Below are 26145 nucleotides of genomic sequence, written 5' to 3'. Positions count from 1 at the left end.
ATGTATTAGGTAGGGCAAAATTATTGTTATTATTATTGGTTTCAGAAACCAAAAGTAACTTTATAATTAAGCCTATTGCGTTAAATCAAGTACAAATTATACTTTGTTTGTTTTACATGAAGAGGGAAGGAAACAGTTCTGGGGTGGCTTTTGTTTGGGACATTTGTTTGGAAGTAGTTTCCTATAAGGGTTCAACGGCACGTAACATCCTTTATCCGTTTCCCTTGTTTAAAAGCCTACCTAACAGGATCTAATCTAATAAAAATAAAGGTCATTATTTCATTATCATAACAGCTAAGACTGGAATTTAAAGATATAATAACATGGAGAAAGTGACCGTTAGTCCAGTATATTAAGGTACAATTTAAAAGAGTAGCCGGCTAGGACGGCCTGTTACTGTTATGCATTTCATTTGCTTCACCAAAGGAGAAGGTCATCATCTCATGCCTCTCTCCGCGGTCAATTCCTTATACGAAACGAATACAATCTTTCATTTTCTGCCTTTGAACATCTCTGTAATTATTATATATATGTGTGTGTGTGTGTGTGTGTTTTCATGAGAGCCTTCATTTTGTTGTTGATGCTTTTGGACTCATCCTACCTTGTCATTTAGTAGCACCTAAAAAGGAAAGGAACCGAACCAATTCCAAAGCATCGTGTAGAGATATTCATTTTAGCCACTGAGTCCTCCCATCTGTTTGTCAATCTATCTGTGTGCATTTCCCAACGCCGAAAGGAGAAATGGTGAGCTGTGAAGAGAAATATGGAGAAAAGCTTACACTTGTCCAACCAGACCCGGTGGCGTTGGAGATTAATCGTTTGCAAAACCAACTCAAAGGTTCTTATTCTGTTTTGTTCTTGTTTCACCATTCCTCCCTTAGTTTTCAGTTCCTTTCTTTCTTTACAGACTGTTGATCAGGTGTGAAACACTATACCAATGGCATTGATGTTCCTAGTTCTATAGAAACTGAAATCTTGTGGGGACCTCTTAAATGAATTGTCTGTGTTTGATTCCTATTGTTTATGTGTCATATTGATATGTTTTCTTTTCATAGATTGCATTTGCGTGCAATACCTTGTTCTCAAGAAATCATAGTTTTCTTCTTGCAACCCAAAATGAATGAGTTGAATACAGTTTGAGGGCGTCCAATTTTAGTATCTTCATATCAGTGGTTCATTTATAGACCTTGTAATAACTAATAACTCAATTTGATCATCATTGCAGAAAAAGATAAAGAACTAGCGACTTGTCAGGGTGAAATGAAAGCCTTAAGGTCAACTGAAGCTCTGAAGGATAAGGCCATAGAAGAGGTACTTCTTTTGAATGCAGTTACAAACTCTCCCTTGTATACATACCACCCACCTAAAACTGTCTTGGAATTTAAGATGAAAAACTCATTATCTAAAATAAAGCATATGGCATAATATCATAAGAAGCTTGATGCCTTAGGACTACTATGCCATGCAAGTCAACATAGAAAATTATGCAAATATATATCTATTTTCATTAAATGACAAAGTATATAAATTTATCCATAGTCAGTACTAATATTAGCTGTATTTCTCGTTCTCCATTTCCAGTTGAGAAATGGAGCCAGTAAACTGGACGAAAGACTTAGAGTTACAGAGGATCATCTTAAACAAAAGGTACACTGTTGTGGTACTAGTATTTCTTGGAAGTTGAAAGTTGGAACGATGTCCAGCAATGCTAGACTTTAAAATGCATGGTGTTTTTAAAGTATATTCATATGCAGAATCTAGAAATCAAGAAACTGACAGATGAAAAGAAAGATGCATTGGCTTCACAATATGCTGCAGAAGCAACACTTAGAAGGGTACATGCAAATCAAAAGGATGAAGATTTTGTTCCAATTGAGAGTGTCATTGCTCCTCTTGAAGCTGAGATCAAAATGTATAGGAATGAGGTACAGATGATGCAATTTCCAACAAGGATGTATTTACAAGGAAATAAAAAAATCTAAGTGAATTGTGCTTACTGACAATACTAACAAATAACATTCCAATTTGGCTTCATAGATCACTGCACTTCAAGAAGATAAGAAAGCTTTGGAACAACTCACTAAATCAAAAGAGTCAGCATTGCTAGAAGCAGAGAGGATTCTGCGAAGTGCTCTAGAGAGAGCTCTAGTAGTTGAGGAGGTTCGAAATCAGAACATTGACTTGAAGAGACAGATTGAGATCTGCCAGGCATGACTTTCTATGTTTGCTTTTTCATATTTGATTTCTATAGTGAAGTGTAAGTGGTTCAGCCAATTTACAACTACCATAAACAGGTGGAGAAGAAACTCTTGGAGAAAAACCATCGTCAAAAGATTTTGGAAGTTGAAAAGCTTAGCAAAACCATTCAACAACTTGAGGAAGTCATCTTAGCTAGTGGAGCTACTGCTAATGCTGTCCGTGATTGTCAGCGACAGATTTCTGAATTGCAAGTACGCATATCTTAAGGAGTTATTAGAATTCTGAAGTTATCGTCAGCTATAATGATTTTTTGATTATTGTTATCTGATTTTGCATGTTTTTTTAGGAAGAGAAGAGGACATTAGAGAGGGAGCTAGCAAGGGTAAAAGTTTCAGCCAACAGAATTGCAAATGTTGTGGCTAATGAGTGGAAGGACGAAAATGATAAGGTCATGCCTGTCAGGCAATGGCTGGAAGAAAGAAGGATTATGCAGGTATATATCTTCCTTTGAAAATCTTTGGAGATCATATGGTCCTGTTTTCACACCCAAAATACTACGAATCTATTCTATTAGTCATATAGTTTTACACCAGATAACTACAATAACCATGTATTCCAAGAGAATCTCAGTTTAAGAGGGTGTAAACCGATACTTATCCTATATTAGGAGTCCAATCAAGATAAGCTATTACTCTTGTCCTAACTGTAGTGAGGAAAATTGGCAAAAACAATTCAAATACATTTTCTCTCCTTATACTTATTCAAAATATTGAGCAAGAACTTTCTTCATCAAGTGTATGTCCTTGAATATGTAGGGAGAGATTCAACAGTTGAAAGACAAGCTAGCTATATCAGAGAGAACAGCTAGGGCAGAGTCACAATTGAAGGTATTCATCCTACTTTTTTGTCCTCCATGTAAGCATCTAAATCAATTTTTAACTTATTACTAACGTTATGTGGTGTTTTAACTCCAGGATAAACTGAAGTTGAGGCTTAGAACACTAGAGGAAGGCTTAAAGCATTTCTCCAGTTATCCAATCACTTTGAATGTGTCTTATGCATCTCCAAAAGCAGAAAAGTCTAACATACTAGCTTTCCTAACAACCAATGGTGGACTTAGAAAGAGATCCACATCACAACCAAGGGCATCTTCGGTTGGAAGCTCTTTGTTCCAGACACCAAATATAAAAAACAACACAGACATCGTAGCTGGGAATTTAAAGCTGGGGAGCCCTACTAAGAAATATGGTTCTACAGAAAATATGTTGAAGAAAGGTATGTGGGCATTAAGAAGTAAAGTTGCTAATAATGGTGAAAAGGAAAATGAAATGCAGGTGAAGACAGACATGACTTTAAACAGATACACTGATGAAAGTGAAGCAACAGAAATTAAAACCATTGTTAATTTGGATGAAGATGCCGAAAGCAAGAAACCAAACGGTTCAAGCAGGGATGATGTGGTTTCAGGTTTTCTATATGATAAGCTGCAAAAAGAGGTCATCAATTTGAGGAAGTCTTGTGAAATTAAAGACAGTAGTTTACTGGCTAAAGATGAAGAAATTAAGGTAATAGTAACAAGTAACAACCATTCCCCACCCTACTACCCATTCTCACATTAAAGTAAAGATGATTTTGTTTTTTCAGATGCTTATAAAGAAAGTCGATGTACTGACAAAGGCCATGGAAGTAGAGTGGAAGAAAATGAAAAGAGAAGCAGCTGCTAGAGAGAAGGAGGCTTCATCAACAAAGTCAGATGATAACAGGAAAAAAAGAAGCGGAAACTCCTCTAAAAGGTTCTTTAACTTCACTTTCTGTAGTGTGGCTAATAACTGTTAAATGTCAAGTTTCTTCAGTCCGTTTTAAGACTAACCGTAACAATTTTGTAAAAATTACTACAGGGCGATATAAAATTGTTACAGGGCGCTGAAAGAGCGCTGAGAATTCTTTATTTGGAGATAGTTGAAGGCAATTTATTTATCAAATGGCATCTTGTGATTTTTCTCTGTAAACACAAAACATTTGGTGAGGTAGTATCCTGAAATAAATTTCCGCTGTGGAAAGGAAGTTTGAGAATCAGTTTCTGTACAAACATTAGCGTTCAACATCTTCCTCTATATTTGGATAAATGACATGTTTTGTGAAGTGAGTTTTACACACTAACCAAGTTGGTCACATGCTTCAGCGACATGAAACATGAGGAAACAAGTGGATTGTATAGTCCTCATTAAGTTGTAAAAGATTTAGGGCCTATTTGATTCCATTCTCATTTTTTGGTTATAAATATTAAAAATTGTTTTCTAAAACAATCTCACAGTACTCAGCAATCAATTTCTCATTCAAAATCTATTAAATATTAAAAATTATTTCCAAAAGAAGTGTTTTGAAAATAAATAAAATATTATTTCCAGACTTTACTGCTCCAGTTAACAGCAATTGCAAGCGCTCCTTACTTTCCTCATTACAATGCTCACTTTCCTCGTCTTCACATTTCTGTTGTAAGTTTTCCTACGAGATACCAAAGGCTCAACAGATTGTGTCAGGCATGGCACACCAGCATGTAGCGTTTAAAATAAACAGAGTTCATCTTTATAACCAGCATTGAACTTTGTTTCTCTTCCTTCAAGCAGAGAACCACTGGGCACTGGTTTCCTTCTTTGGTTGAAACTAGACATGGCAATGGGGTGGGTCGGGTACGGGTATTGTCTCCCCAATCCCTTACCCCGACTTCTCAACATATCCCCATACCCGTATCCGATACCCGACGGGTTTGAGTTTATTGTCTCATCCCCGTACCCGTTGGGTATCGGGTATCCCCAACCCCGTTCCATACACCATTTAGAAAAATATTTTTTTTTTGTAAAAAAATATTAAAAATTTGATTTTAGAAAAAAATAAATTGATTGTTAAACATTTATTTTTAACTACTTATATATCAATAAATTTATTATAATGCGTGTGTCTACATAAATAGTTAAGAAAATAATATTAAATTATGTAAAAATTTTAAAATAAAATTAACTAGTAATAAAAATTATATGCATTTTGATTAAATTATGCAAAAATTCTAAAAATTTTAAGTGGCGGGATGGATTCGGGTTCGAGGTCGGGACGGATCTAGTAATCCCATACCCATACCCGTACCCGACTTTTGGTTATCGGGGAAAACCCGAACCCGTACCCATATCCGGTCAATTCGGGTATTACCCGTCAAAGTCGAGACGGATTCGGACGGGTACCCACGGGTACGGATTTTCTTGCCATGATGTCTAGTTGAAACTGAAAAGTCATATAATTTCCCATTGTGCATTGATCAAATGAACTTAAGACTCGTTATATATAGGTATCTATTGGTTAATTAAGTTGAATAAAACTAACGTGCAAACCATCACACTGCATTCATTCTAATTGACTTGTTTAAAAAACACAGAAAAGGGTTTCTTTCGACAGAAAAAGTAAATGACGCCATGTACTCGAAGGAGGGACTTGAACTCTCAATGTGATAGCATGAGCTCCAGGAGCCCTACCATTGTCGTTTAACTCGTCTTTTTTCAAAAAGAATACAAATTTTAATCTAAACCAAAGTCAATCCCACTCACCGCCCACGTAATTAATTGAAATAAGGTCAACCATTATGACTGTAAAATATGCTCAGCCTAATTGTCTTAACCACGCCTTTCATTCTCTTCCTTTTCTCTTCTCTTAAGTTACCGAGAAAATAAAAGAAAAGAAAGAAGTTAAACAGGAAAATCACTTGCATTATGTTCGTAAATAGAACACTCGGTGTGTTGTTGAATTACTCTTCTTCACAAGCTTGGAGGGCATTTTTCTTCCTGTCTTTACCTTCTATTTAGAACATGTGCCACATCGATCTTTCCATAAAACGAGGAACACATGCAACAATGCATATAAGAAGACAGAAGGCCATATTTTACCTTGTGTACCGGTCTATGCCAACTATCACTTCCACTTGCATGTTTACTCAATCAACGCTTCTAACAGCCATCAATAGGAATTTTTGACAATTCTGTTGTGCCAACAAGTTTTTTACATTTATCCATTTATGTGAACATTCACTTTCACACATTTTGCAAAATAAAGCTAAACCCATCAATCGCCTTTATTTTCCTAACCCATGCAGTAACTTCTAAAAAGCGGACGCCCCATGGGGTTTGCCTTTATTTAGAAGAAATTCACAATTTCCTACATCACAAAGCAAAGAACCTAGCCAGTAGCCACCATACTAGAACCTTCATTTACTCTATAAGGCATACAAAAAATTCCTCAAAAGACAAAGGAAAATGCATAAAAACTGCATGGCATATCATTCCCTGAAATTACATTATCAATGGAGAAAAGCTGTTGGCCTACCTAAAAACCATAGAGATCAGAAATTATGCAGTAACCAATTTCCGAGACTCCAGCCATGACTTTGCTGCTACCTGTGTAGTCAAAAACCAGCCAGCCTTATCCGGAGCCTCATGGAATGGAGCATTGAGTTCGTTCAAATGTGATTCGACAACATTTGCCAAACCTTTGTCCGAATACCTGTGTTTCCCATGACCGGTATTAATTCCAAGCAGTGGTGGAAGATCCTCTCCTGATTCCAAAGTCTTGGACAAGTCATTTATCCAAGCATGTAATGCAGTCAGCGAAGCTCCAAGCGAGAGACTCTTTAGATGTAGAGACCACTGAGTTTGAGACTTGGACTGTATATCCGTATATATTTCAAGTGTCAACCCCAGGTCCAGAAGTTCACATGCTTTGTCCAACAAATTCAGGTTGACACAAAGATCAATCAGAGAATTGCAAAAGGGCTTCTTTACTTCATCAGCAATTGAATTAAAGAGTTCAGATGCTTCTTTCCTAAACTCCCCATCACCCTCCTCCAGCCCTTCCACCAAATATCTTAGCACAGACCCAAGCTTTGGATTAGCCTTCTCCACACAATCATTTAGCTTACCAAGCTCTTCTTTTGGTGTTTGGGTCATAACATTCAGAAGACAACCACAGAAACGGTCGTCTGGACTGATGCCCAAATCCAAGAGTTGATTAAATGTCTTCAAAACATCATCAGTACGTCCAACCTTCCCATAGCACTGGACAAGCGATGTCAGAACAAAAATAGTAGGCTGAAAGCCAGACTCAATCATTTCATTCAACATTCTTTCAGCTTCCGAAACGTTCCCACTGCAAGAATATATAGTAATCAAGGATGAGAACGTCCAACTGTCACAAAGGCAAGTTGCAGAACTTTTCATGTCTTCAAAAATCTTAAATGCATCATCGGCTAGGCCAAGATCGGCACACATGGCCAAAAGGGTGTTATAAAGATGAGTGTTCATCTCCATTCCCTTCTCCTTCATTTCCTTATAAACAAAAAGAGCATCTTCGCTGTAGCGCCCTCTTCCATAGGCCCTTAAGAGAGACGCATAAGTTGCCCAATTCGGCAAAAATCCATTATTAGTCATCTCCGTGTATATACTCTTGGCCTGCCAAGGCCTCTTAGCTCTCCCCATGGCATCCAACAGAGTGTTATAAATAACCATGTTAGACTTAACACCAAGAGCCTTCATCTCTTGGTAGACATTCAAGCATCCATCATAATTCCCTGCCAAACCATACATCTTAATCAAGGTGGAGAAGGTAACACTATCAAGTCGCCACTTCTCGGTCCTTGCACGATCATACAGGCGCAAAGCCATGTCAATATTACCAGCCCTGCCATAAGCATCAATCATAGCCGAGTAGGTAACATCATCAGGCTCACACCTGAATGATGGCATCTTTTCAAACCACTCCACAGCCTTATTGGGCAAAGAACAAATCCTAGCGCAGCTAATTATAGTGGAGAAAGAGACATTATCAGGCCTCACCCCTCTCTGGAGCATTTCATCAAACAGCTTCTCCATTGCATCCAAATCCTTGCTCTTTCTAAACACCTTGAGGGTAACGTTGTAGAGAATGACCTCTCTGGTGGGTCTAATCCTACGCTGAAAGTAATTGAGAACAAAGGGTACAACGCGAGGATTGGACATGTTGTTGATGACAATTACAGCGTCTTGCTCTATGACCCTACCCCATAAATCCTTCAAAACAAGAGACACATCCTCCTGAGAGGGATTGCAAGAGTCCAAGGAGAGGGCGAGGTTTACAAGAGAAGTGTACCTGGCATCGTAGGATCTTCTCTCGAGTTGTTTGGCCCTGGGGCTTCGGGGGTTGACCCAGATGTAATTACTTTTCGACGAAGACGAGGAATTTGCGTGGGGTGGTAGGTGTTCGGGAATGGGTTCGTGCAAGGAGACATGGAGAAGGGTTTTGGAATGGGGGGTGGGAGAAGGAGAGGGTTGAAAGAAAGAGGACGAGTTTCGAAGTTTGAACTTACGACAAGAAGAAGAAGAAGAAGAAATGGAAGGAAGGTCATGGAAGAGAGAAGAAGGGGAGGAGCAAAGATTGTAAGCCATTTTAGCACCCTCTGAGCTGAGACTAACATCTACAACAAATATCCAAAGGTGGAATGGTAAAATTAGCATTTAAACAATTCCGGGATACAAGGACCATCATTTACATCCCTCAAGTCAAGGTGAAGGTGAAGAACAGATACAACTCTTAATCACGTATTTTAAAGAATAATATTAATTATATTATATTATGTTGGTAGGATCTCTATTATTTGTGTTCTCTTTAATGTGCATTTAATTATATCAAAAAAAGAGTAAATATAAGTGTTTTGTAAAATATGTAAAAATATCAAATTGAAAGTACACTAAAAAATTATTTTAGTTGATATAAATTATTTGAATGGTGATAAAATAATAAATATTTAATTTTTATGCTTGTTTTATATTATATTATATTATAATATAATCAACAGATTATAATTACTAGATTATTTTATATTATATGCTAAAATACAATTTGTTTTTCTATTTTTTTAAATCAGTGATTTTCGTCTCATATTTTTAATTGAAATATTTTGTTTTTCACTTTTTAAAAATTTATAATTTTAGTCTTTTTATTTTTTTAATTGAGACATTTTATTTTTTACTATGTATTTTTTTAATAAACTAAACTTGTTAAAAATTAAATAATTAAAAAAATATTTGTAATATACATAATAAATAGACACGTTTCATTTAACATTTATAAAGCACATAAATTAATATTTAAAATTGGTCATAATAATTAAAATTGTAAAAATTTTAAAAGTAAAGAATGAAATATCTCAATTACAAACTAGAGAACTAAAATCATAAATTTTTTAAAAGTGGAATAATCAATTCTTTTTTAATCTGAAACAAATTGGCCTAAATCACGGTGTAAAAATCGTTTATATTATTTTCTCAAAATTAGTAAAATATAAAAGATATAGATGTTCATAACTTTTATTATAAACAAATTAAACATTGATATAACTATATTTTAATAATGATTTATAAATTTATTATTATATTTACAGAAAATACATTTATGAATAAAAGTACTATAAATAAAAATTTAAGTGAAATTTATTGTTAAATGTGGGTTAACTTTGGATGCCTTTTTTAAATGTTTTGAATAACAAAGTTAACCCACATTTACTAAAGAGGCATGCATGTTGATAAAGATATAATAGTATTTTTATAATTTTATCATTTTATTTTTACTTTATTTTATTTTTTCACTTAAATCATACAACTCAACATTCTATTTTGTTTCTATTTTTTTCTTTAATTATCTCTCAACTATTTTTATCATTTATTTCTCTCTTCAAATTAAATATAATGTTACAGACATCCCTACAGGGAGAGTTTAGAAGAAAAAAATTTATCACAATAAAATAAGATAAGAAAGTTATTTCTTTAAACCTTACGAAATATTTTTAGATGTAAGGATATAAAAATGATAAAATAAATAAATAATAAAAATAATTTATTTATGTTAATTTTTTTTAATGTTCAAGATAAAGAAAGTCTCAAAAATCAAAACAAATAAAAAATGAGACCTAAAATAAATTTTAATAGAAATATTTTATTTTAAATGAGAAAATTATATATTATCTTTTTTTTAACATATGTTACATTTTTTTAATAAATGACCTTTTTTGTTTTACAAAAACTAAAAAAAAATATTTTTATTAGTAGGCCTAAAATTTATATGTTGTAGTTACTTTATCCTTGGTCTGCCCTCCCAGAGACACAAAATTAAATTAGCCCACCAAAGGGATCAAAGTTGATTACAACTTCCATGTAGGAATTGAAAACAATTAGGAAAAGAAACATAAAAACAACAATGGGTGGTTAAACATAACCCATGTTTAGCTAAAGAATCAACCGACGTACTGTTTTCCCTACGAATGTACACGGAAATGCAGTGCTAGAAAGACTACTTCAATGTTTCTATCTCATTCAGCATGTGTATGAAAACGGTTGTGCGAAGTGCTAGTGTTAAAGTATTGCAGGTGAGAAAAGGATAAAAGTTTTATCTAGAACACTAAGCAAAATTGCTCTTAGACTGAGCGAAAATAACTATCAGACCAAGGCATAACAACTTTCAGACTGAGCGGAAATAATTATCTGATCAGACTGAGCAGAAACATAAAAATTGTGAATTATAAATTAAAAACCTCAACAGCTAATTGCAACCCATAAATGATTGCCCAAATTTCAGCTTCTTGATAAACTCTCCATGTCCATCACGAATAACAACACAAGAGGCCAAGGTTGCAGCCCCATAACTTAGCTTGAAACTATTCGTGCACTGTTCATCCCTGCAAGTAGACTCTTCAGCCTTTCCCAAAATCACATCAGGCTGCAACATATATATTAAGTTGCTCATCTCTCTATTAATATCAAGCACCAGACAACAAATATCAGCAATGCCACAAACTGTGGCCATTCATTTCCCTCGAAAAAATGAATTAATTTGCGATCCAGAGCAACCCCGAAAAGTTTACTCCAGTTAACACAATTAGCAAATAAACCATTGCTAATATTTGAATCCATTCACCTGTGAATATCTTTCTGAAAAAAATTTGTTTGGTCATTGATATTCAGATTATGGTATCATATACGATGTTAATTATTTTATGCTTAAATAATAAATTTATTTTAAGAAAGACATTTTATTTTGGGTTATTGAGATTCAAATGAGATTTTGAAGTTCATATTGAGATTTGTAACGATATTCTAATGTATCTAAAATTATTGCTCGATAAGATGAAAGTTGGCACTAATTAGGAAAGAACAGAGGAAGGAAATTATATGCATTTTGGTAGGTAATAAACTAATAATTATACTGTATGTTCACGAACGTGACAAAAATAGCAGTGGAATCATAGTACATTGCAAATAATTTTAAGATGATTGTGTGCTGTCATTGCTGTGGGTCATCATCATCACCTTATAAGGTCCGTTGCTTTCCGATGGCTGCATGCATTAATAATTATTTATATATTATCAACTGAGTTTTCTTTTTAAAATTCATTTCAGAATGAGTTGATATTACTATTAATTTTTAGATAAATAAAATATTGTTATTCTTTATTCAAAATTTCGTCGTAATTTTTTATAATTTCTAATTAAATAATGACAACCTATTAAATGATGTACCAAAAAATTAAATCTCTATTTACTGTTTAAAATATAAAAAAAAAATCCCCACGAAATTTTGTACTTTTTCTTTCTTCTTAATCATCCCACCAAACTTGGTACGTAGCATTGCTTAATTAATAATTAAGATATCTATTTTTCTTATTGATAAAAAGAAAAATATCTGTTTTCCTTTGCCATTGGACCCGTGTTGCATAGCCCTCTACGTTTCACGTGCATGCTTGCCATATGCCAATTTGGTGTCTCCTTTAATAATTTAAAGAGAAAGAGAAATTATTAGATTTAGTCTTCACACGTCAAGAGGAAGAAGAGAAGGTAACCTTACAATTGTTTAAAATTAGGCTTAATTCATTATATTTAATAATTATTTTATTTTGGCACACTAAATTTACAAAATTTTATTCTGGTGCTTTTATGTTTTGAAAATATAATATTTTGATCCTTTTTTCCAAATTCTGTTAGTAATTGGTGATTCTGTTAGCTTAAAATTTTAAAATAACTAATTTAAAATAATAATGATTAAAAATCACCACCAATTTTATTTTTATTTTACCACTAAACATAAGTTTCAAACATGATTCAATCAAAAATATAAACCAACAAATAGAGCAAAGCTTCTCACCATCGTTGCACCACATCTAGATATGAGAGATTCAACAAATGATTCATGACACTAACGATAAAATAAGAATCATCCATAAAACATTGGCCACAAAAGAAGAATAATAATAAATAAAAACAAAGAACGAAAGGAGATCGAAGACGTTGAAATGAAAAGGAATCCAGATCTAAGAGATCAAGCGAATCTGATCCAAAGTGACAAACAACCATCCTTCTTCTGGTCTTTTTTTATTCCCCAATTCTTTTGTGTTCAAACCCTAATCTCCTTCCTTGCCACTGTGTGAGCACAAACCCTTTGCTATTGGACACTGAATCCAGATCTCGTGAAATTCTGTGAGCCATCAGCGACGGATTTTGCTGCATGCATGAAGAGAAGTCTTCGCCTTGGGTTTGGAAATCGACAATAGGAAGTTGCGGTGGCTCCAAATCCAGAAACAAAAACGACACCACCATAATTGTCCTCATCACTCCACTCGACTCCATATTTCAGATCAAAAAGCCTTGTTCACTATCGCAATGGTGGCACATGAATATGCCAGCACGTATGGTGGTGGACCTGAGTGGGTTGTGTGTGGGGGTCTCGTTTGGATAATAATAATTCTTAATCGTTATTATGTTAACTTAATTGTTTTTAAATTTAAATATTAACAGAACATTAACATTTCAAACGAAAACTTGGAAAATGAAAAAATGAACTTATATTTTAAAAACATAAAGAATTAAATTAAAATTTTTAAAATTTAATGTATTGAAATAATAAAAAATTACAAAAAATAACAAATCAAAAGTCACATTAAATCTTAAAATTATTAATCATGTTGCATATAGGATTAACCGTACCAATTAAAAAGTTTTTATAACTCTTCTGCTTTGCTTTTTGGCAAAAATCCAAAAGCCAAAAAGCTATCGTTACGTGGAATATTTTATCAGTGTTTAAAAAAAGGGAGAAATAAAACTATTAAAGGAAATAGACCTCCACTAACAAATGAAGAACTGAAGAAGGCTTTTGAAAAGAAAAAGAAGGTTTTTGCCTACAATAAAATACGATATTAGAGTTGTTTCTTTTTTATGGGTATAAAAATGATAAAATAAGTAATACAAAATTTATATATATTATTGTATATTATCTTAATTATTTGAATTTTGTTTTTTTTTCATGTATTTTTTGTCGAATACAGTCTTTGCAGTAGATTGAACACTAAATGGAAATATTTTTCTTGATAGATTTTTTGAATCTTAGTTTGTTACATATTGGGCAAAACTAACCCTTTTCACTAGAATCAAACACCCACCACTAGTTTAATTATTTGAACATAATTAAAGACATTTGTTTCCTTTTACATTCAACACTAAATAATCATATTTTGGGTCATTGAGATTGAAAATGTGAGTCGGAAGTTCATATTAAGGTTTATAATGATATTCCTACTGTATCGATGTAACCACACATTGCTTGAAAGATGAAAGTTGGCACTAATTAATTAGGACGACAGAAGATCGGGGAAAGGAAATGATATGCATTTTGGTAGCTAATAATTTAATGTTGATTGATTTGCTTTGAATTATATGAACTACGTGGTGAATAACAAAAAACTAAACATTATCTTCAAATGAAAGCAACTTTTATCTCTGGATGGAGATTGTCGAGTCATTTTCACTTCAGCCATAAGAAACCATTTCTTCAAGTTTTACTTTTCTTTCGTCTCTGTTTGAAGAGGCAAAATTAAAGTGAATGTCGGCTGCATCTTTCCGGCTATAATATTTCTTGTAACTTGATGTATATTAATGAACGATCGAGTTCCATATATATATGCAGTTCTGATAGACTTAGACAGCAACCGAATCTTTCTTTTCAAACGAAGCCTAATTTTTGTGGAAAGTTAATTACCTTGTATAGTAATATATATCCCTAATTCCCTATTAATTGTTGGTGATTCTGTGTAATGGATCTATAATAGGGTGGGAAAAGCTAATTATAAGTTGTTGGTAGGAAAGAAGAGGATCATGGTTGTCAGCTTGTCATTGTCTACTGAGGTCATTGATCAATAACCACTAATATGCAATGCATGACTCATGAGCAGGCAAAGCTTATTCAACTTTGTCCATAGGAAAGTACATACGCGATAAGGTCATTTAATTGTCACCTTCCTAACCGAAAATTCCCTCAGCAAAATACGTACAAGTGAATAAATTAGTGTCTATCCATCTTCTTCTTTTTTTAATACATATACAAAGTCTAGCTGTAATGAGAAAACAACAAAAAGAAATTTACCAAATGTAGTTTCATAAGGAAAATGAGCATCATCGCGTCGTCATTCATTAAGTGCAAAATTTCTACACCGTAATCAAGTAATCATATACAGAAAGAAACAAAAAATTGGGAGTCCTTATCATGACACTGACCTAATTAAACAATATTAATTGGTGGTGTGATTGCAGTTAGAAAAGTTGTTTGTTTTGTCAACAAAATAATTCATCGTGGAGTCGTTGTTATATAGGGATTAGCTGCCCACTTCAAGTCCCCATCGGCACCAAAGCAAACAAATCCACTTTACTTAGAAGCAAATATTGCAGTGTGCAAAAAATTAATTAGTTAGATCATATCGCGCGTAACTAATTCGTACACAAATTAAGAAACTTTATTAACTTGTGAAAATGTAAGATATCACAGTATATAGTATCAGTTACATACATTACAGTAAAAACATTTATTCTTTAGCTAGCTAGCCTCTGGTATCATATCATATTATCTATATTTGTTTCACGTACGAAACATTTTGTACTCCCAAACACAAAAAAACAAAGATCATTATTCCTTGGATTGATGAGGGTGATGATCGCTCCAACAATAAGATGGAAGAACGCGCCGTTGCAACAACTTGCATGCATGGGCGGCACAAGAGAGAGAGATTCGATGAATGAAGTAAGTAAGTAATAATGCGATCGATCACATAATTGTGCAAGCAGAGGTGTTTTCTTCACAGAAATATTCATCGCAACGGCTCACGTAACAAGGCCTGCTCCCACCGTAACTATCATAAACAGGCCTTCCATAATAAGCGTCATAACATGGTGGGGGCCCACCGCCGTACCCATCAAAGCATGGCCCACCGGGCCGACCTTCATAGCATGGAACACAGCACACCCCAATCGGAACCACCACCGGTGGCGGAGGTGTTGGCTGTGGCGGACACACTGGCACCGGTGCCGGACAAACCGGCACCGGAGGAGGGCATTCAGGCTTGGGCTTCTCGGGCTCCTTGGGCTTCTCGGGTTCCTTGGGCTTCTCGGGCTCTTTGGGCTTCTCTGGCTCCTTGGGCTTCTCAGGCTCTTTGGGCTTCTCTGGTTCCTTTGGTTTTTCAGGTTCCTTAGGCTTCGGTGGCTCCTTCGGTTTCTCTGGCTCTTTCGGCTTCTCTGGCTCTTTCGGCTTCTGTGGCTCTTTTGGCTTCTCTGGTTCCTTGGGCTTTTCTGGTTGAGGTGGTGGTTTGGGCTTGGGAGGCTCAACAATTTCAATGCTTTTGATCGTACCACAACCTTTGCAGCAAATTTTGTCCCTGAGCTTCTCAGGGTTACAGCAAACCACCGCGATGGTCACGATGTTATTCTTCTCGTCGTACACCTGGTCTCGGATTTCTCTTGTTCACAAAAATATTCATCACCCAAAAAAAATCAACTCAATTTGATTCTCTTTTCATTTAGCACTATACATATGTATATTACTTGAATTTTTGTGAGTTATATATATCGCATGCAATTAAGTTTCCTGCAGCACCAGAGCAATAAAACTAAAGTTGTAATTGATTGAGAACTCACGAGGGAATTTGCAGAGAATCTTCTTGACCTTCTTGTAGCATTTGTGGCACTGAAGATCAACCTTGAGCCTCATTATGGTGACCTGATCAATCGATTATCAAGAGAAATGTTGATCAAAACTTGAAGATTGCGCATATATATAATACTGGTCATAGAATTCAATTGCATGTGATAGAAGCAGCAGCACATAACAATGAACACAAAAATGAAATACTTATATATCAAAGTGAGCGAAAGAGTATTGAATTAATAAATTTGGAGAAGAGAATATGATGATTAGGATAATTAAGAATGAACGCATATCCTAGCTACATGGTATACCTTTTCGGCCATGGCTGGGGAATATACGAGAGCTCAGATCTGAAACAGAGATGAAAACGATAGAGAAAGTGTGAGGAGTAAGTAACTAAATAAAAAAAAAATAAAAAAAAATGAAATGGGAAAGCAAAGAAGAGATAGAGGCGGGTTAAGTAGGCAACAGCTGAAACACTAAAACCAATACGATGACAACACGTATTGTAGTGTTACGACTTACGACGTTGGAGATTGTCGTCACATGAAGGAACAGAGCTTCAATTCAATTCAAGTGTGACTACGCTCATACACATACCATTGCCGACTCTGCAATTCACTCACCACATCGCATCATCATCTGCTCCATCTTTTGACTCCCATTGCTCATCCCCATAAATACTAATAACAAATTACTACTAACATTTTCAAACATTTTAGACATTTCCTAACCACTCATCACCACCCAATAAAATAAATATAAACTATATTTTTTTTTAAATAATTATAACTATATATTTAATAAGAGTGACAATAATTCTCACTAGTGTTCGTCTTCATTAGTTAGATTTCTTTTTTTTATAAAAAGTATGAACAGTAAAAATGAAAAAAAGTTTGTTAAGCTTCTTATTTTTATATTCATTCTGTTATTTATATATTAATTTTTATTTTTTTTAAACTATAAATAATTAACTGTAACATTTTTAACAGCGTTAATACGTTTTTAACGCGACGGTACGACCTAACAATATGAATTTATCTCATTCGTAGGAACTGAGAATAGTCCAAATCCGTGGGCTCGAGAACGTATATGTGCTTTTTCATTCATTCAGAATAAAAGCTTGGAAACCAATCCTTGACCGATTGCCCTCGTTAGAGACCAAAAAAGGAAAATAGAAAAACAAAACTTTTTAGGCAAACATATATTTTTATCTTTCGATATTTGATAGCTAACTTTTATCAAAAACACTTCTAGATAAATAAGCTAACTTATTATCTTTCAATTTTTAACTAATTTTCTAACTTTCAACTAACTTCTTAGCTTTAAATTAGCTTAACAGTTAGTTTACTATTGATTAGTTGAGTCATTAAGTTGCTTTGAATTACAAATTATAAGTCCTATTGGGTCGAATTTAGGTTTAGTCTTGAGCATTTAACTAAATTCAACCAAATTCATATAAATTTAGTTAAGGAGAAATGAATCTTATTCAAATACTGTGATCAAAACTTGTTCATTTACCTTTTTTTCTCTTCAGAAATTGAACGCCTTGTTTTTTTTATATGCATCACGAATATCTTTCACGGGAATTTGATCTTTATTACGAGAAAAAACAAATTTAAAATTTGAATATAACCTTATGGTGTTAAAATTTAATGATAATTGATTTATAAATGTGAACCTTTTTTTATTAAAAACAAATAGTATATGTTATTATTCAATTATAAATTATCATATGATAAATTTATTGATTTTTACTATAACTTCTTAAAACTTACATTTATCATGATTTTTAGTTAATTAACAGTATAATTTTTTTACACCCACAGTACCTTGGAATTAAACTCTTCTATTATTTATTTTAGGGTTCAATAGTTTATTAAAATTGTTGAAAATTTTATAGACGTCGATGGGTTGGCCTAGAACTTGCAATTGGTTTAAGTCAATTCATATTGGTTGTACAACACGCCAGCCCATACTAGATTGGGCTCTTTAAGTGTGAGCCCAAGATGGGATAAGTTGACCATGGCTACCAAAATGGTTCTGAGTGAAGTGAATTTAGCAATACGGTTATCTATTTCCAAACCAAAAAAGAGATACATACATTTGTAATTTGTGATTTGACTTTACGGAAGATTTTAAACTGACATCGGTTGTGGTGTTGTAAGCCTGTGGTTATAAAGGTGTTGACATGATTATTGAAGGCAGTACTACATTTTGTCAACTGAATGTGCGTGAAGGTGTGAGAGGAGGGAGTGTGACGACTGATATTTATAGAGATGAAATGAAAAGAATTAGAGTAGAAAAGTGTATTCTTAATTTTTTTTAAAAGTGTATTTTTGGAATAAAATATAAACAAAAAAGAAAATGGGAGTGTAAAAAGTAAAGAGAGGGTGTATTATTTATTTCTCTGTTCAATTTTAATGGCCCGAAATAGAAAATCGAGCCCATGAGTTCTCAACTTTGCTTCATTTAGGCATGAGGATTTTTCATGACCGAAGAAATGCAGCAGGAGTTTTACAATAATTATCAAATATTTATGAATTACACATGTATTTTAATTTGTAAATTAATTAAATATATTTTTTTAAAAAAATTATAACATATGTATGCGTTATTATCTCAGATGAAATTTAAACAACAGTCAAATCACATACCATATAAAAATAAGAAGAAATCATGTTATTCTTCAAAGTTGCATATAATATTTCTCTCTACATGTCTTAGATTTGAAAGAGAGAAGAAATACTTGAGTTCCGCATTTTTTCCTTCCCCATAGGGATATCATGTCACATTGATTGTCATTCAATTGATTAATTCAATGGCCATAAGATGCTTGCGAACCAAAAAATACAAAAGAGAAGATGGTAGTGTGTATAAAAGGTGGGTATGTGAGTGACACTGACAATAGATTTGCTTCAACATTGGTGCAGCAAGTGCATTGTACATTAATATTTCATTTTGTACCTACGTGTATGGCTTCATTCGGATTCTTTATGTGGGACTAGGAGGGGGCTTCACCTAGTTTACTTTAAGGACAAAAACTTTATTTTTATTTTTCTCGTACCATAACCTTGCCTTACAATTAGCACATCGTGTATGTAAACGATTTTGTTTTCCACAATACTGATACTAATGGAGACTCTGTTGGATGACGCTTTGTCTATAAGCGTGGCGTTCAGTGAATGGTATTGGTTGCCATTTGCCACTCGACATTCTATAACCTTTTTTGTCATTTTTTACCGTATCATATACTATATTTAAGGCCAGCTTCAGCTTCTAAGACTCACCCATCCTTTGCACTCGACATCTTTCTTGCTTTTTACATGCTTAGTGGCGTAACCGTTAACTATAAAATTTAACATTTCATTTAGATTATGATGAAATATATGTAAATTAACATTTAAGCAACTTATCACTGTTGGAGAAAAAACTACCAAAGGTTCTTAAGTGTGAAGTGGTTTGTATGACTCATTAAAAAGTTACTTAAGCAACTCTGTTAGCAATTGAGTGTTGAAGTTTCTCTATAGCGTTATTTTTAATTAGCGTGCACGGTTAGATTTAATAGCAAAATACTATTATTTATCTCTCTCGTCACAAGTCACAACCTGATAGGATTGGTAAGAGGCCCAAAAGGAAGAAACATAAATACCCATTACAGTGGGATATAGTATGCATTTACAATCAATGCCAGTGGCATGGCTTGCAATTGCAAGGTTCCACTCTATAGTCTATATCAATTCAACACCTTTTATTGAATCCTACCGCAAAAAAAAGGGAAGTCAACCTGAAATTAAATCTTTAAGGTATTTTGCAATTTACAGTTGGGGTTCCATGCCAAACATATAAGCAGCCCCCAACAAGGTTTTGGGCCTGCAAGTATTACCTACCATTTGATATTAGGACAATGCCATATTTGGTGTGTGGGCATGAAATTACCATACACATCTTAATATCTACTATTCACCTAATATGTTCAATGTTATGTGAGGGCTTGGGATGGCCTTCAAGCCCATGATAAATTAATATGATTTATCATGTCGCTTAAATCTTAATCATGTTTTAAAATAAAATTAATCCAGTCAAATAAAAATCATGAAATAAATTATAAATTATTATATGCATGTAGAGGGGAAAATACAGTTATAAACAAAACAATTAGAAATTTTTTGAAAGATCAAATAACATAAAAAAAAGGGTGGTTTCTTTTGCTATTTTTGCAGGAAGTTAGTGGTTTAAGTGGTGACGGTGAACTAAAGGGACTTGAGTTCTAGTTTCATCTCTATTATTTGTCATCATCCAGTGGACGTGCTGGGGGTAGTTATCGGACATGTTTTTTTTAAAAGCAACGATATTTGATTAATAAGCACCAAAGATGCTAAAAACAGAAAATAGCAAGTAGCAGGAAGCTACTGCATCAATACCCACACGATCTGCCAAGAGAAACAATATCTCCACAACAACACACACCTACTTGAGAGTAAATCTATCAAAATAAAATGAAGCCCCTCAACAGAGACTGAATCTTTCCTTATACAGTCGTGCACTGCATAAGAGAAGATAAAATGTCTTCCTAAAGACCAACTCTCCTAAACAAACACCAAGGATAAACATAGAAAAATCAAACTGAGATGCAGCAACTAGTATTCACTTGCCACTGCTGGAAATTAAAGCGAAAGTCCTTTTGAGATGCTTTAAGCCACGACCAAGTGTAAAACAATACTTTATGCCACATTTGCTAAATATCAAACAGTTTCCCTTCAAACACAATATTATTTCTCTGCGTCCAGATCACCCACAAAATTGCACATCATCAATCCTTAGATTTAGCTCCCAAGAGCCCACACGAATTCTGCCGAAAGTGTGCCTCGGCTGATTGAGGGTGAGCCATTGAGAAGCCAAGCAAGTTGTACCATCTCCACCAAAGTTGTTGAGTCACAGTGTAAATAAAGAACACGTGAGATGTGTCCTCCACTCTCTCATGACAAAACACACATAATAAATCTTGGTCTTCGAGATGTATTTGCCTCTTGGATAAGTTCAGCTTAGATGGGATCCTGTCACCGAACACCCTTCAAAGTAGAAATGACACCTTAGGTGGAATTTTTAATTTCCGCAAGGTTTTGAAAATGTCCACTTCACCAATACCAAATTCCATGTTGTGCAAAGCCAGATATGCAGTTTTTTCCGAAAACAAAGTGGACTCATCCTCCATCCAAAGCCAATGATCCTCACCAAAATTACCAATTATCGATCCATGCAATGAATTATAGAATTCATTCAGCATATTGTTTTCTCATTCTCATTCAAACCGCTCTCTCCTCCATTTAAGCTCCCAAGTCCATATGCCATTAATCCACCTACCCTTGTCCCTTTTGCTCTGAATTAAGGAAAACTCTTAACATAATCATCTTTTAAGCATGCCCCCCACACCACCTATCCTCCCAAAACCATGTATTTTTTCCATCACCCACCCTCCATTCGATTAAGGTATCAAACCAACTCACATTACCCCCTCCACAAGTCAACTTCAAATCCCTCCACCAAATAGATTCATGTGATTTTATATCTCCCTCCTCTAACCCCCTCCAACCCGAATACTTTGAACCAAGTACCTTCTCCCCTAACTCCTACTATGAAATAAATTCCGTTTCAATTTTGCAAGGATTGCACAATTGAAAATGAAAATATCTTTAATTCCTAGACTACCATGCTCTTCAGGAGAGCAAATTTTCCACCAACTAACCCAACATATCTTCTCCCTACCCTCCTCACCATCCCATAAAAATCTCCTTTGTAGCCTCCTCAACAACCTAACAATTCGGGACCTTAAATAAAGACAAGAAAAATAAGAATAAATGAGCAAATACTAAATTGATCAAATAAATTCTTCTCACGAAAGAGAGGTGTTTGTGTTTCCAAATTGATAACTTTTTTTTTTTACTTTTGTGATAACAGACTTTTATATTTCCGTCCTCCTAGGATTAGTCCCTATAGGAATTCCCCCGTAGATATCGCATGACTAATTGTTGTAATTTTTTATATCTAAGTTTGATTCTTATTAATAAAAAAAATTCTTACAAGAACATTTAACAATAATTTGCTTAATTTATGCTACTGTAACATGTAACACATAACACAAATTGAAATTGTAGGATAGTCGATGAGAAAAACCGAGGCCTGTGAGCACAATTCACTAAAAAATAAAAATAAAAAACATACATGGTGTGAGTATAATGTACTCATGCATGTTCTAGAACTCACACCATGGCCTAACCTAAAAATGAGTTAATAAATAAATAAATAATACTTTTTTAAAAAAGATTTCCGGTAGTTTGTGCAGTAAAGTAAGTGCCCACGTCAGATTTACAGAATCCCTACACGTTAAATTTTCTGCTCAGCCCAACATTGCTCCGATGGACAGAAAGGCAGGGAGAGAGAGAGAGAGAGAGTGCGTGTTGGGTTGTGTTGTGAGTGCATAAATAAATAAATAAAAACAATTGTTTCAACATTCAAATTGGCATCATTAAGATCTGTGTTAACCACTAAAATCTCTGAAGCAGAGGGCATTGTCTACTGTCACAGGCATGGGTGAAGTAAGACTTCTCTTCTACACTCAATTTCACAATCAATCTCTCTCTTTGCCTCTTCCTCTTTCCAGCTATTACGCCCATCTTCTCAACTCTGCTGCTTCCAAGTTTTTTTCCCCCTTAAGTACTCTATGGTTGTGTTGTCTTGTTATTTGAATATTTTGTTTTTTGCAAAGGAAAAGAAAGACGAAGGAAACAAAGAAGAAGCCAAAGAGGAAAAGAAGGAAGAAGAGAAGAAAGAGGAGCCACCACCGGAAATAGTGCTCAAAGTTGATATGCATTGTGAGGCCTGTGCAAGGAAAGTTGCAAAAGCATTGAAAGGATTCCAAGGTCACCTTTCATGCATTTTGTTTCTTTTAATTACTTAACTTCTAACTAATCCGAGGAATCTTATGCTGATTGACAATTTGACACTGTAGCTAGTTTTGCTAGTACTTCAACTTTTAGTTTCCCTCTCTTTGTTCCCCCTTGTTAGAGGGATCAATTAGTTATCTGCATGATTGCTTTTGAAAAAAATTTGTTTTAGAGACAAATGATGATCATAGTTTAGAAAGGTAAAGGTGTTTGTTTAGGAGGTGGAAAAGATTGATAAAGTGGTGTTAACGTTTCTAATATAATCTCTTTTTCTTTTCTTAAAACAGGAGTGGAAGAGGTGAGTGCGGATAGCAGGACAAGCAAAGTGGTAGTGAAAGGAAAGGCAGCAGACCCCATAAAGGTGTGTGAGAGGCTACAAAAGAAAAGTGGTAAGAAAGTGGAGCTGATTTCACCCTTGCCAAAACCTCCAGAGGAGAAAGAAGAACCACCCAAAGAAGAACCACCAAAAGAGGAGAAAAAATATGAGGTAAATCATTCTCTTCTTGCTTGCTTCTAAGTTCTATCTGTTCCATAGGTGCAATGAATATTCAGCAAGCACGATAAGATACTGCAGTCAATCATTCTCATTAAAAAACTTTCAAACCCCGGCCCAAGAAATAAGAACATAGTCTTAAAGTTACAAATACCAAAAAAGTTTGGTTAATTATATAATTTATTTATTTAACTTGGAGATTAAGAGGCACATTGCCTGCTTGCAGTTGCAGTGTGAGTGGGTAGCTAGCTTTTTGCAATTTTGGTGTATTGTATTGTATTGTTGGTGCAGTGCAGTTTTGCATTGCAATCCAATCCAGGGTGAGTGCTGACATGAAAGTAACGAAACAAAGCGATGTCCCTCCGAAAGGCACACGTAACGAGGGGAACGGCGGTGACAAATGAGAGGGGTTTGACCCCACTCCTTTTTGCAAATTGCAACTTGACACTGCAAAATTGGATTCACGGGTGCAGTACCCCTGGTTTTACCGTGTCCCACTTTCATAACATTCACTTCCACACATCGGTAAATCTTTCACACCACATAACCATGTGACGTATGTATGCTATGGAGGTTAAATGTTAAAACTACAGGCGCTCTTCATTCCATTTATTTATTATAATACAATGGATGAGATTCACATGGTAAGACTAACTTGTCTGATCCAATTAATACTATTCTGCTCTGCTGGTACTCTAATGATAGGGTGGGAAAAGAATTTCAAATACTCGCGCATTAGAGTAATAAATTTTTGATACATTCTTAATAATATATCATGATCAATAGTATATTGGGTTGTATTCGAGAATTTTCAAATTGGGGTGAATCGGGGGAATGGCCATATTTAGCCCATAGGTGGATAATGTTTGCTTTTAGGATTTTTTTAGTTAACACTTGAAATGGAAGTTGGAAACCCCATGCCATGGCTCGTTCCTGAATTGAAAAATTATAAGATAGTCTATTCTATTGTGTGACAACATGGTTTGGTTTAGACATAAAATTCAAGACAAGGTCTTTTAATTATTTTGTACTGAGTGTTTCTTGTGTTGTGTTTTCCTGCTGTGGTTTTAAGTTTTAAATAATGCTCCTGCTTAAGATATTCTCGATCATTAAGTAAAATAATCCATGTGAAACCAAAGTTGACACTTGAGTACTTGACAGTAATCTAATTCCTATCTTGTGATTGCTTGAATTGCTCGTCAGCCTCCTCCTGTGGTAACAGTTGTCCTAAAAGTTCGAATGCATTGTGAAGCATGTGCTCAAGTTATACAGAAGCGAATCCGCAAGATTAAAGGTACAAATATTCATCCTCTTTCTCTCTATTTCACTCGGCCACTTACAAGTACAACAACCCCGGTTTGGATCAATTATGCTAAATTCCAGGCCCTACATGAGTTTGTGTCCTCCAATCATTATTTATTATCATGACTACTAATTACTAGTAAATAGTAATGACTAACGAGAATCCCAAAAAAAAAACAGCAGTGCATGATTAATTGCCCTTTAATTTGATTTACACCTTTCTTTGTTCAAGTTTACCATGGAATCGCCCACCAAAAAAAAGTTTAACATGGAATATTAAAATCACAAGAAAAAAGCTGATAATATACTTTTCGGTACTTCATTTTTTTAACACTTTTTTATTATTTGATAGAGTTTCTGAACTTCTTCATGGAAAGTTTCTGAACTTTGTGAGAAATACATAATGATATTACATTCCAAGCCCTACTCTTTAACACTCTAAAAACTGACATCCATAATCCATAAATGATACATCAATAATTGCTACGTGATATGAGTCATACTAATAATGTGTAGTAATAATTGTATGTGCAGGAGTAGAATCAGTGGAAACAGACTTGGCAAATGATCAAGTTATAGTAAAAGGTGTGGTCGACCCTGCCAAGCTTGTTGATCATGTATATAAGAGGACCAAAAAGCAAGCCTCTATTGTGAAGGACGGAGAAAAGAAGGAAGAAGAAAAGAAAGAAGAGGAGAAAAAGGAAGAGAAAGAAGAAGAGAAAAGAGGTGAAGAAGAAAACAAGGGAGGAGAAGATAACAAAACTGAAATCAAACGAAGTGAATACTGGCCATCCAAAAACTACATCGACTATGCTTATGACCCCGAGATTTTCAGCGACGAGAACCCAAATGCCTGCTCTGTTATGTAAACCAGCAAGTAATTCCGTATTTCAGTTGGAACAGTAATTAGCTGAAGTAGTTTTCTTTTCAATGTTTTTCTAAGAATATGTACCAGTGTGAGTATGTTAAGGGTACATTGGTTCCTTTACATAGCGTCCCTCAAAGTTAGATGTCTTATTTCTTGTGCTTTTGAGGTTTCAAGTAGTATATTCGTTGCCATATCAGTTTGTGTAAGTGTTAACATGCTTCAGTGAATTTTGGCCTAAAATCTCTTTGCCCATGAATGTTGACGTTGAAAATTGCATGCAATGGTCTCTCTTTAAGAATTTTCCGAAA

At 34.6% G+C, this 26145-nt stretch overlaps 4 protein-coding genes across 7 annotated transcripts; 2 read left to right on the top strand and 2 right to left on the bottom strand.

The window, feature by feature from the left end:
* Positions 1-392: 392 nt before the first annotated feature.
* LOC100798976 (microtubule-associated protein 70-5) lies at positions 393-4441 on the top strand. 2 transcript variants are annotated; one of them, XM_041011264.1, is made up of 12 exons: positions 393-838; positions 1226-1311; positions 1582-1647; positions 1755-1925; positions 2038-2208; positions 2295-2450; positions 2546-2692; positions 3015-3086; positions 3174-3474; positions 3667-3764; positions 3844-3992; positions 4098-4441. In XM_041011264.1, exons 1-12 carry the CDS (start codon positions 742-744, stop codon positions 4105-4107), a joined length of 1524 nt encoding a protein of 507 aa, XP_040867198.1. In that variant the 5' UTR covers positions 393-741; the 3' UTR covers positions 4108-4441. The 2 variants fall into 2 exon arrangements, with proteins under 2 accessions (XP_040867198.1, XP_040867197.1); XM_041011263.1 differs by having other exon boundaries at positions 3174-3764.
* Positions 4442-6192: 1751 nt separating this feature from the next.
* Positions 6193-8788, bottom strand: LOC100794718 (pentatricopeptide repeat-containing protein At4g16390, chloroplastic). Its single transcript, XM_003549283.5, has one exon. The coding sequence runs from the start codon at positions 8727-8729 to the stop codon at positions 6591-6593; it is 2139 nt and encodes a 712-aa protein (XP_003549331.2). The 5' UTR covers positions 8730-8788; the 3' UTR covers positions 6193-6590.
* Positions 8789-15024: 6236 nt separating this feature from the next.
* On the bottom strand, positions 15025-16908 carry LOC547653 (uncharacterized). 2 transcript variants are annotated; one of them, NM_001349173.1, is made up of 4 exons: positions 16756-16908; positions 16542-16580; positions 16221-16302; positions 15025-16040 (listed from the first exon to the last, which is right to left on the bottom strand). In NM_001349173.1, exons 2-4 carry the CDS (start codon positions 16551-16553, stop codon positions 15355-15357), a joined length of 780 nt encoding a protein of 259 aa, NP_001336102.1. In that variant the 5' UTR covers positions 16554-16580; positions 16756-16908; the 3' UTR covers positions 15025-15354. The 2 variants fall into 2 exon arrangements, with proteins under 2 accessions (NP_001336102.1, NP_001235946.2); NM_001249017.2 differs by lacking the exon at positions 16756-16908 and having other exon boundaries at positions 16542-16659.
* A 5715-nt stretch (positions 16909-22623) lies between these two features.
* Positions 22624-26145, top strand: LOC100527827 (heavy-metal-associated domain-containing protein). Of its 2 annotated transcripts, none has more exons than NM_001362482.1 (5): positions 22624-22826; positions 23003-23150; positions 23462-23661; positions 24871-24961; positions 25504-26145. In NM_001362482.1, exons 1-5 carry the CDS (start codon positions 22818-22820, stop codon positions 25836-25838), a joined length of 783 nt encoding a protein of 260 aa, NP_001349411.1. In that variant the 5' UTR covers positions 22624-22817; the 3' UTR covers positions 25839-26145. The 2 variants fall into 2 exon arrangements, with proteins under 2 accessions (NP_001349411.1, NP_001238056.1); NM_001251127.2 differs by having other exon boundaries at positions 22997-23150.

This window comes from Glycine max, chromosome 17 (assembly GCF_000004515.6).
Source record: "Glycine max cultivar Williams 82 chromosome 17, Glycine_max_v4.0, whole genome shotgun sequence".
In the NCBI taxonomy this organism is placed as follows: domain Eukaryota; kingdom Viridiplantae; phylum Streptophyta; class Magnoliopsida; order Fabales; family Fabaceae; genus Glycine; species Glycine max.
The sequence above is the reverse complement of the archived record's forward strand: the minus strand, read 5'-3'. Positions and strand labels throughout refer to the sequence as shown.

Excerpts from the sequence above, each read along its gene's own strand:
- LOC100798976 (XM_041011263.1), top strand. The coding sequence starts at position 742 with ATGGTGAGCTGTGAAGAGAAATATGGAGAAAAGCTTACACTTGTCCAA. Across the intron at positions 1,926-2,037 it reads TCAAAATGTATAGGAATGAG|ATCACTGCACTTCAAGAAGA; the intron begins GTACAGATGATG and ends TTGGCTTCATAG. Across the intron at positions 2,451-2,545 it reads GACAGATTTCTGAATTGCAA|GAAGAGAAGAGGACATTAGA; the intron begins GTACGCATATCT and ends ATGTTTTTTTAG.
- LOC100794718 (XM_003549283.5), bottom strand. The coding sequence starts at position 8,729 with ATGCTAATTTTACCATTCCACCTTTGGATATTTGTTGTAGATGTTAGT.
- LOC547653 (NM_001349173.1), bottom strand. Across the intron at positions 16,041-16,220 it reads GATTCTCTGCAAATTCCCTC|AAATCCGAGACCAGGTGTAC; the intron begins GTGAGTTCTCAA and ends TGTGAACAAGAG.
- LOC100527827 (NM_001251127.2), top strand. Across the intron at positions 23,662-24,870 it reads AAGAGGAGAAAAAATATGAG|CCTCCTCCTGTGGTAACAGT; the intron begins GTAAATCATTCT and ends ATTGCTCGTCAG. Across the intron at positions 24,962-25,503 it reads GCGAATCCGCAAGATTAAAG|GAGTAGAATCAGTGGAAACA; the intron begins GTACAAATATTC and ends TTGTATGTGCAG.